The following is a 12,243-nucleotide window of genomic DNA, read 5'->3' on the forward strand; positions in this document are numbered from 1 at the left end:
CGCCACCTTGTGGACAAACTAATGTTCAGTCGTTTCAATAGGAATTTACGCAGTAGAAAATTTCCCCGTGCAGATTTCGCATCGGGTTCATTTAGTTATGCATATTCGCCATGTTGTCTTGCAGAAAGCAGCTTGGTTTTAAAGCAATATCTGTTTGACTATTTGATATTGCACACAAATGGGTGATCGTCACGTACACTAGAAAGATTCATCTTTGTCCAGTATTTGCGCTGTTTTGTACGCTATTAAACATTATGTTCATACTCTTTTAAACTAGGGTTGCGTGAATCTGTTAACCGTCTTGGTTTGTTGTCTCTTTTTAGGCTGCGAAACAACAACCTGAACAGTGGCGCCACCTGGTGGTCAAACTAATTTTCAGTCATTTTAGTAGGAATTTACGTAATCCAGCAAAATATTCCCCACCCATGCATATTAGCCATGTTGTCCTGCAGAAAGTTGCTTGGTTTTACAGGGCTCTACAGTGCGACCGAAAACTACTGCGTGCGACTATGAAAAAATATTTAGGAGCAGCAGTGCGACTGAATCGATCAGCATATTTGTGTTTGCGCCGATGGGAGCTTTAAAGGTTTCTTTGTGTTTTTGCAACGTTGCGTAATGTATCACCAACATATATATTACGAATCCTTTCATAAACAAAGTGTAGAGCGAGTGTAAATAATAGATTCACTGTGCAGTGTAGAGAGCTTTGTTGATTATAATGGAACTTTGTGAGATTGTGATGAACTAAGACGAGTGACAGCTTTTAATGTTTTTTAAGGGAGTTTGTAAATGAGATATTGATTTAATACAACAGTTAAACAAGACGTTACTATGAAGTGACTTACGTTGTCTGACTATAACACTATTGCCTAATTTTGCTCTATTTCATCATCAAAAATAGTTTGAAACAAGTCACAACTGAGCCGTTGCACATCTCCATTTAAACACAGCGGTGCTGCGTTTATAAATGAACATGCGTTTTTAAATGAATCTAGTGAGTCAATGAATCCATTTCCCATTTATAAAGACAGTCACTTGCTTTATTCCTGAATGAATCAGCTGTTCGAACGAATCAAATGAATGAATGATTCAGTAATAAAATCAGTGACTTGCCGCCACCTACTGTCAGTTTTAATTTCATTTTTAAAGTATCTTTTTTCAGTTATTTAAATCATTTAATATTTCTATATTCAAAATTTTATATTTAAAACATTAATCTCACCTCTGAGCCTCATTAAACATGAAAATACACCAATAAGCCACTTTTGTGTTCTTCTGTGCCACCTTGGTAGTACAAATTAATTTTGTTAATACTGATGTAATTTGAGTGGTAACGTATTTGTGTTCTACTGTTGTTTTAAGTAGAAATTTAAAAAAGGTTATAAAATATAATTGTAAAAAAAAGGACATAAAAGATGACATACTTTTAATAAAGTTAGAAAAATGCCATTACAAATGTAAAAACAAAACTCCCCTGTAAATCACTTTAAGGAGTCAAATATCACCTTGTAATGGGATCACCTAATTTTTGATCAGATTTTTTGACTATTGATTAGAAGTTGCTCCTGAAATTTTGACTGTGCTCCTAAAAAGTAAGCGTAGAGACTTGCTTTAAAGCAATATCTGAGCTGTGCGTCGCACATCACTACACCGCAGATAATAGACAATGGACCAAAATGTCACAAAAATTTCATCTAGAGTGTACTTTAATTTTGACACAAATACTTTTGATCCAAAACAGTTTGCGTGCAGCCTAATGCACAGCATTTCAAAATATAATCCAACACAAGTGCACTAGAAAAATTCATCCTTGTCCAGTATTTGCAGTATTTCTCTCCAGACGTTATAAGCGCTAAATATATATTCATACTCTTTTAAACTAGATTTGTGTATCTCTCAAAGTCTCAAAGACATTGATTGTTGTTGTCTCCATTAATTTGTTGTTCCGTCTCCTCTGTCTCTCTGTCAACTGCAAAACCTGGACAGTGGTGCCAACTTGTGGACAAACTAATTTTCATTTATTTCATTAGCAATCTACACAATCCAGCAAAAAAACACAGATTTTGCATCAAGTTCATTTAGTTGTGCATAATGAAAATATGAGCATTAGAAAGATTCATCTTTGTCCAGTGTTTGCGTTATTTCTCTCCCTAGGTTATAAGCGATAAATATACGTCCGTACGCTTTTAAACTAGAGTTGCGTGTGTCTCTTAACTGTCTCAAAGGCGTTGATTGTTGTTGTGTCTCCATTAGTTTGTTGTTCAGTCTCCTCAGTCCGTGAAATACTGCAAAACAACAACTCAGACAGTGGCGCCACCTTGTGGAAAAAAAACTGATTACAGTTGCAGGAAAAATGTGGTGATATTTAATTGTTTCATAATTTTCACAGATGAAATCTAATAGCTTCAGTTGGAATTTAGGTTCATTTGATCATGCAAATTTGCCCGGTTGTTTGCTATGTTACGGAGATTTAATATCTAATATTTCTTCATAGTTTTCATATTTTAACAGCATATCATGGCACTAACGGCGCTAAGGTCGTGTGTTCGCTAAACTCATTCTCAGGGTAAAAATGTGTGAAAAACGCTTTGAATAAGTGTCTGCCCAATGCAAACATGTAAATGTTTATCTCAGTAGCTATTTTTGTACATGTCCTCTGATCTGGCCGTTGCTTATATTACACCACAGTTATCACATTGCTGATAGCTGCTGATAGGTGATTCAAATGTTTGGTTGCCAGCCCAGATATTTGACCTTAGTGCTACACCAACAGAGATAGTTGGATGTTTTTTGTTGTTGTTTTGATGATGCTCATCTTCTCTCAGCGTGTATTTTAGTTGAACTGCCAGATTATAATGAAATGGCATGAAGTATTTCAAACTGTATTAATATATTTGTGTGACTGTGAACCGTCGGATCAGCTCAGCTGTTGTGTGTGTGAAGGTTTGGCATGCTGTCTCTTCTCCTGCAAATGATTTAATGGCTTTAATGAGGGAAGTGAACCACAGGCTTGGACACACACACACACACACACACACACAGATGTACTCCTGTCTGAGACACAAGATCTCAAGCTAAATGTATGCATGTATGTATGTATATAAAGTCTGTTCTTTTTGTATGCTAAATTTTCAGTCTTTTACCAAAAACCTTTTCCTATGGCAAAGTGTTGTTTTCTTTGTTTATATTATAATAGACATTTATAAATATATATTATAATGTACATACAATATTACAAAATTAATTATTTAGTTATAAAACACACACATATACACACACACACACACACACATGCACACACACTTTATTGCTAAATTGTGTGTATATAATATTATAGATTAATTTAATTAATTGCTTATAATTATTAAATAATAACTGTATTTTATGCATATAAATATATATAAATATATAAGTACTTTATGCATATATTTACACCACAAAAATTATATATGACCATTTTTTTTACCCAGTCACTGAACCTGTTTTTGCCATTGAATCTTTTATAATATAATATAATATAATTGAATATAATATAATTGAATATTTATTCAGTATTACACCAGTATTTTTTTACTTGTTATTAAATTTTGAATAATGAATGATTGTGTATAACATAATTTAATTTAATTAATATTAATATATAAATTCTTATTAAATAATGTTAATTAAGGTATTTAATTAGAATAATTATATACACTACCGTTCAAAAGTTTGGGGTCAGTAAGACTTGTAATAGTCTTTAAAGAAGTCTCTTATGCTCATCAAGGCTGCATTTATTTGATTAAAAATATAGAAAAAAACAGTAATATTGCAAAATGTTTTTACAATATAAAATAATGTTTTTTATTTTAACATACTTTAAAATAGAATTTATTCCTGTGATGAAAAGCTGAATTTTTATCAGCTGTTACTCCAGTCTTAAGTGTCACATGATCCTTCAGAAATCATTCTAATATGCGGATTTATTATTAGAATGATCAATGTTGGATAATATCAACAGTTGTGCTGCCAAATATTTTTTGGAACCTGTGATTTTTTTTTTTTTTTTTTTTTTTTTTTTTTTCAGGATTCTTTCATGAATAACAAGTTTAAAAAGTACAGTGTTTATTCAAAATATAAATATTTTATAACAATGTAAATTATTTATTATTAACTTTTAATAAACTTTTAAGTATTAACTTAATACATCCTTGGTGAATAAAAGTATTAATTTCTTAAAAAAAAAAAAAAAAGAAAAAGAAACAATAAAAATGTACTGACCCCAAACTTTTGAACAGTAGTGTGTATATATATATATATATATATATATATATATATATATATATATACATATATACATATATATATAATTAGAATTAAATCAGCTACTTTTTGCTGCTGTATATTTGATTAAATATAATAAATATAATTTATACTAGCAATTTTTATTTTTCATATATATATATATATATATATATATATATATATATAGATATAGATATAGATATAGATAGATAGATAGATAGATATATTTAATTTGAATGTTTATACACATTTTTATACTGCATATTTATTTTAAATATTATATGCAATATTTATGACTATTTTCCACCCTCTCATTCAACCTAAGAATTAAATCTATTTTTGCTAAATTTATATATGCTCTTGCCAGTATTTTTTATTTATTAAATTGTGATTGATTGAATGATTATGTATAACATTAGAATAAGAATGAACCTAAGAATTAAATTGTTTATTTTTGCTGCTGTACAATTTATTAAATATATAATATATATAAATATATCATTTATACCAGCTTTATATATATATATAAATATATATATATATATATATATATATAATTATTATTATTATTATTATTATTATTATTATTATTAATTAATAATATATACATATGATTATTTTCCACATGCTCACTGAACCTAAAAATGGAAAGAAAAAAAATGCTACTGTACCTTTAAGACTATTGGCTAAACTCTGAATACTGAATAGATGTTGATATGTGACTGTCAGCAGTTGTAACTATTATAATATAGTGTGGTATAATTTTTGAGTAAGACGTTTTGCTGCTTTATTTCTGTATTTGATCTGGATGGACTGTCTTTTTTGTTTTTGTCCGTATAGTGTTTCATTTGAAAAGCGCAGGGACCGTCCTGTTCTTTCAGATATATGAACAGTCTCTCGGTTTGATCCTCTCTCTGTGTCCGTCTGAATAACACTCTCAGCGTGTGTCTTTGTGGTGCGACTGCACCGACAGAAATAGGCAGCGCTGTTCATGTGGCAGGGCCAGAGAGCAGAGGTTAATGAACGAGCCGGTTATTTATAGAGGCACTAATTAGCTGCTCTCTCTGTCTCTGCTTCCTGTGGCTGATCAGGATGGAGGATTATTACAGTCTGTCCGCCCTGCGCTCGCATTACTACCCGCTTCCAGAGGGGGGAACCCTGCCGGCCCTCCACCCGTCTGCCGTGCACCTGCCCGTGCCGGGCGTCTTTTACCCTCCTGACATCGCACACCAGTCGCTGTCAGCGCTGCACTCCGAGAGGTACATCAACACACACACACACACACACACACACACTACACATGTACAAGCTGAAATTAATAATTATAGTCAATGCAACACTGCATTAAAATCTTTTCAAATTGTTTTTGAAAAGAGCCGTTACAGTTAAGCATTACATTGTTTGGTAGATAATTTAGTTTAATTTTGTAACATATTTATTAATCATTTAAATGTATAACATTTTATGTAGTATACTTATTTAGATTGTTTTATATTTATTACATTTATATATTTGTTTGTTAGATATATTTAAATTAATTTAAATGTCATCAATTTTAAAATTTAAAAGTTATCATATATATGTATATACATATGATAACATTTAGTCATATTTTATAATTTGTTGTTATATTAATATTATTTCAATATATTAATTTATTTATTACTTTGTCGAATATTAAAAATATTTTATTTTGATAATCTATATCTATTTATTATCTATTTACATATGATTTATACACATTTTACAAATGTATTTTATCTATTTATGTTTTTAGTAGATTTAATTTAAATAAAAATTTTAAGTAATATTTCTTCATATTTAATGTAATGTCTAATGACATTGAAATATTACATTTTATATATTAATATATTTTATTAATTAAAAAAAAGAATTAAATATTTTATATAATATACATAAATTATTATATACTATTTGATTACATGTGGATATTAAATTAAACATTTTATATTAATATTTAATATTGCAATTATTAAATATTTAATTAAGTGTAATTATTTTATGCATCTACTCATACTACACAATGGATAATTATCTATTTGTTATCTATTTACATATCTATTTCACATATGTATTTTATTATCTATATATTTCTGTTTTTTATAAAATTTATTTTAAAAGTAATGTTAATTTATATTTAATATAATATCTAATGACATTTTTATAAATATATTCATTTATTTTTATTCATTTAATTAAAAAATATTAATTAAATATTGTATGTAATATACAGTAATTATCATATACTGTTTGATAACATTTAGACATTAAATTAAAAATTTTATATTAATATATTATTAATTAATTATAAATTAATTATTAAATTAATATAATTGAATGTAGGAATTAAATGAGCTGTTTTGTTGCTGTACATTTTATAATATATAATACACATAATTATTCTATAATATATATAGCATTTAGATTTTTATAATCTATATACCTGTGTTTTTATTTTTAAATGGAAGAAAATATTATATATAATAATGATTAATTATATAATTATATATTTAATAATATTCTAATTATATAAATTAAATTAAATTCATTACATACAATTATTAAATATTTAATGAATTGTATTTATTTTATGCATCTACTCATACTACACATTATCTATTTATCTGTTTACATATGTATATTAAATATTTTACATATGTATTTTATTAGCTATTTATGTATTTTTACCTTAACTTAGATTTAAAAGTAAATAAAAAGTAATTTTTTAAGTAATATCTAATGACATTTAAATATTACATTTTATATATTAATATATTCGTTTAATTTGATAAATGTAAAAAATATATATTTTACGTAATATACAGTAATTATTAATAGCAATACCATCTTAGGCTAATTTACTGGTTTGTTTTTTGTAATTTTTTTTTTATATTCAGCAGAGTTAAGAAGTTTCAGCTTTTAAAAAACACCGCAATTATGTCTTCTGTAATATTGTTTCTTTCTCTTTTTACCTATTATCAGTTTTTCCATCTATATTGAATATTATTATTAACGTGCTATCTTTCTCTTTCCTATATTCATCTATATTTAAACCTTTAACCATGTTTTTACAAAAAGCTCGCTCATATTTTCCCATTTGTCCATATTTTCTTCAGTAAATGCAAATCTAGTTACACATGCTCACTACATATGCAAATGAGCTCCACTGTCTGCTCTTCTATTGGCTGTTCCCACATCACAACAGTGCTCATTCGCATAATGTTAAACTCTGTTCAGTGATTCTTAAATTGACGCCCTCGAGTGGTAATTATGACATTTTGCAGGCGTTCGCGTGTAAACACATCATTCCGACATCATCATAAGAAATTCTCCATATATCACACGCACGTGTCGCCTCGACACACAAACACGCTGTCGCAGTCTTCCTCGTCCTCCGAAGCAAACATCATCAACACTCTCCCGTGTTCCCGCGGCCTCTCGCTGAGTGTATTCTTCTTGTTCCTGTTGAGAGTGTTGCATCTCACACCATTTGTGTGCGTGCGTGTGTTTCGACCCTCCGCAGGCTGCAGATGGAAGAGGAGCTTCGCCAGCAGGAGCGAGAGAAGGAGAGAACGCGTGAAATCGAACGAGAGAGGCAGTGGGAACAGGAGGTGCAGAGAGAGAAAGACAGAGAGCGAGAGCTGGAGATCAAAAAAAGAGCGAGGCAGAGACGTCCAGGCGGTCAAGGCCGTGGACAGACGCCACCTGAGCCACGAGCCGCCGGCCAGCCAGCACTTGATCTCTCACTCGCAGACTCATCCGTACACGCACCGGCCGCCCGGGAAGGAGCGGGGCAAGCTGGAGGAAAGACTCGCTGCTACCAGAGCCGGTACGACTGTGAGAGACGCCTAGATACAAACACACAGCAAAACAAACAATATTAGCACTGCTCTTCTGTAAAACACAAAAGAAGATACTTTGAAGAATGTTCCTGCTGTTACAATGAAAGTCAATGGGGTCCAAAAAAAAAAGCACATATTCAAATTTTGCAGTGACGAGATGTGCAAGCCAATGACTTTTGATTTGTGATGAACAAAGAAGATAAAGCTTAAATGGATGGAAAAACCTAAACGTAAAACACACATACACACACGTTTTACACATGTATTTATTTATTTATGCATTTTTTAAATTTATATTTTTTAAGTCATTATTTGTATTTAATGTAATATCTAATGACATTGAAATGTTACATTTATATATAGATATATACATTTAAATGTATTACTTTTAAAGATTATTAATTATTATTTTTTATTTAATGTACAGTAATATTATATACTGTTTGATAACATTTAGACAATAAATTTAAAATTTTATATTTATATATTAATATTAATTAATTTAGTATATTAATGTATTACTTTGTCAAATATTATTTTATTTTGATTAGTCTATATATGCAAACTACTTAAGGTTATGCATTTATTATCTATTTACATATGTATTTTACACATTTTACAAATGTCTTTTATTATCTATTTAGTTTTTTTTATTAGATTTAATTTGAATTACAATTTTTAGTATTTATTTATATTTAATGTAATGTCTAATGATATTTAAGTATTACATTTTATTAATTAAAAAATAATTAAATGTTTTACGTAATATACAGTAATTATATACTTTATGAATATATTAATATTGCAATTATTAAATTTAATTTAATTTAGTGTAATTATTTATTATCTATTTATTTCTGTGTTTTATTACATCACACACACTTTGGAAATTCAGAACTAAAACAAATAAAAAATTTTATTAAATTGATAAAACAAACTATGATAAAACATTTTTTTTTTAATATTATTTTTTTAATGTATGACCTTTTCTAAAAACAAAAATGACAATTAGAAATTAGATTAAATAAATGAAAGTTAAATAGAAATATAAAAAAAATGCATGCTGATGAAAAAACACTTAAATAATAAAAATACTTTAAAAACAAAGCAAAAATGACAATTAGAAATATTGCTTTAGCAACTGATATAAATAAATTTAAGCTGAAGTACTAAACTAAAAGTATTAATAAAAATAAAAAATACAAAAGTCACAAGACGTGCAAGCAAAGAGATCTGATTTGTGATGAATAAAGATCACTTTTAATTAGATGGAAAACCTAAATGTAAAAAAATAAATAAATACATAAATAAATAATAATAAACAAAATAAATAAATAAAAATAAATCATTTAAATTAAAAAAAAGGAAATTAAATTGAATATTTAAAAAAAAAATGCACTGATGCAGAAAACTTAAAAAAAAAAAATGAAAGTCAATGGGGTTCAAAACTTTCAAGCTCCAAAAAGCACATAAAAGTATTGTAAAAGTGTGGCATTTGATTCGAAGTAATAAAATGACTAAAACTAAAACAAATGAAATATAAATAAATGTAATAAATTAAATAAATGAATTTGTGATGAATAAAGAAGATACATTTTAATGGCATGGAAAAACAGAAAATTTAGAAATTAGAAATGTTAAGCTGACATTATAAAATGATTAAAACTAAAACAAATAAAACAATAAAAATAAATAAAAAATAAATAAATGAAAGCTAAATAGAATTAAAAAAAAATGCTAACAAACACTTTTACAAATTAAAAACAAAAGTACAAAAACAAAACAAGCAAAAAATAACTTTCTTTAAAACACAAGAAGATAAATTTTAATTCAATGGGGAAAAAAAACTTTAGAAATTACACGTTAAGCTGAAGTAATAAAATGACAAACAAAAATAAATAAATAAATTAAAATAAACTAATAAAGATAAAATAAATAAAAGCTAAATTAAATATTTTTAAAAAAATTCACTGACAATTATCAAATAAATTGCATTGATTTGATAAAAAAACAATACTAAAAACAGTAATACTGTGAAATATTATTGTATTTTTAAAATAACAGTTTTCTATGTGAATATATTTTTAAATGTAATTTATTTCTGAAATGGCAAAGCTGAATTTTCAGCATCATTGCTCCAGTCTTCAGTGTCACATGATCCTTCAGAAATCATTAGAATATGATGATTTGCATCTCAAAATCATTTATTATTATCATCAATGATGAAAAGAAAGTTTAAGAGAAAAGCATTTATTTTAATTATTGCTTTAATTGTTTTTTTATCCGTTACAATGCAATACATCTGTTTTAAGACATCATTCATTCACATTATTTACTTCTTAACATAAGTTCCTTTTACATTTCATGCAGCTGGTTTCATAAATATTTAACATTTAAATTATGATTGATGTTCAGTTCAATCCCGTGTTTAATTTCTCTGAAAACTCATATTACCTGCAGCCTCAGGAACTGATTGCATCGCTCATGGCTAATCAGTAATTAATATAGTCTGATGAATCATCTATCAGCCTCTTTTCCGGCATCTGGATGGGTCTGTGTTTGGAGAAACCCAAAGGATGCCAGCCATTAAACATGGTTTGGCTGCAGTTTCACTGAAGTCAGGAGGTTTTTAATTGTGTAATAGCAGATGAATGAGAGCATTCAGGTGAATCTCATGATCCCGCGTTCTTCATAAGTATAGTATATTACTAGACATTAACGAAATATTTGCATTTATTTCGCTTTGAAAAGCACGCGTTTACTCATCTATGCATCTGTCGTCTCTCAAAGCAGACAAAACCAAAGAAACGCCGCTGCTCATGCCTCAGTCCGGCCCGTACTCATCCTCAGGAGGTCCTTCATCCATCTCAAGCTCAGGGCCTGGCCTCTCTTCAAGCGTCCCGTTTGGGAAGAGCCACAGGCCCGTGGTCAGTCCCATGATGCTCCAGCGGCAGGAGGAGGACGACAGATGGCTCGCCAGACAGAGAGCGCTGAAGGTGGAGAAAGCGGACAGACACGGCCAGGAGTTTCAACAGCAAGACAAGCAGCAGGAAGCAGCTGAACCACAGAGAGAGACTCACAGGTGAGCCAACAATCAAAATCACACGTTAGGGCTGGGCGTTATGTATCGGCTGTGATTATATCGCAGTTGTTTTTTAACAATGTACAAGCTGACGTTATCGAGTATGTCACTCGCTTTGCAAAACGTGAACGCAAAAACATCTTGAGAGTGAAGCTTTGGTAGAAACTGGTTGGAATAATCCCATAATTCAACATATGGAGGCAAAATTTCTTAATTTCATATTTAAATATATTTATATTTCTTTAATCTATTTATATTTCTGTTTAATTTTACAAATTTAATTTGACTTTTTACTAGATTATAGCAGTTTTTTATCAGTACGTATGTATCATATTTAAAATATAAATTCTAAAATTATTTCATAATTCAAAATTTCGCTACAGATGCTGCTTCTGTGCCACTTCTGCAGTGCAAAAAATTATTTTGCTGATATGTTTTTTTTGTGGATTGGTCTATAGGGTTTTATTATTCTAAATTAATGTAGTGATCAAATGTAAATTAATTTGACATAAAAGATAAAAATACACTTTAAAAGTACATTTAAGGTTGTAAAAAATGCCCTTACAGAGGTAAAAATGCCCCTTGAAAATCAGTTTAAGGTGGGAAATAATCGCCTTCATAAACATAAATATACCTTAAATAGTAAATTTAAGGTGGCAAAAATTACCCTTACAAAGGTAAAATTGTCCCTTGAAAATCAGTGTAAGGTGGCAAAAAATTTCCCTTGTAAACATCAAAATGCACCTTAAAAAGTCCATTCAAGGTGGCAAAAAAATGCCCTTTCAAAGGTAAAAATGTCCTTTAAAAAATCAGTTTAAGGTGGCAAAAATTGTCCTTGTAAACATAAAAATGCACCTTAAAAAGTCAATTTAATGTGGCAAAAAATTGCCCTTATAAAGGTTAAAATGCCCCTTGAAAATCAGTTTAAGGTGGCAAATAATTGCCTTTATAAACATAAAAATATACATTAAAAAGTAAATTTAAGGTTGCAAAAATCACCCTTATAAGGGTAAA

The 12,243-nt window shown here is 28.9% G+C and overlaps 1 protein-coding gene across 1 annotated transcript in view; it reads left to right on the forward strand.

Moving 5' to 3' along the window:
* The window catches only part of gse1a (Gse1 coiled-coil protein a), a 62,549-nt gene that overhangs the window by 38,095 nt on the left and 12,211 nt on the right, over positions 1-12,243 (forward strand). The window contains 4 exon segments of the mRNA XM_051100154.1: positions 5,376-5,543; positions 7,829-7,969; positions 7,971-8,134; positions 10,938-11,229. Coding sequence (XP_050956111.1) covers positions 5,376-5,543; positions 7,829-7,969; positions 7,971-8,134; positions 10,938-11,229 — 765 coding nt within the window.

This window comes from Labeo rohita, chromosome 25, assembly GCF_022985175.1.
Source record: "Labeo rohita strain BAU-BD-2019 chromosome 25, IGBB_LRoh.1.0, whole genome shotgun sequence".
Taxonomy (NCBI): Eukaryota; Metazoa; Chordata; class Actinopteri; order Cypriniformes; family Cyprinidae; genus Labeo; species Labeo rohita.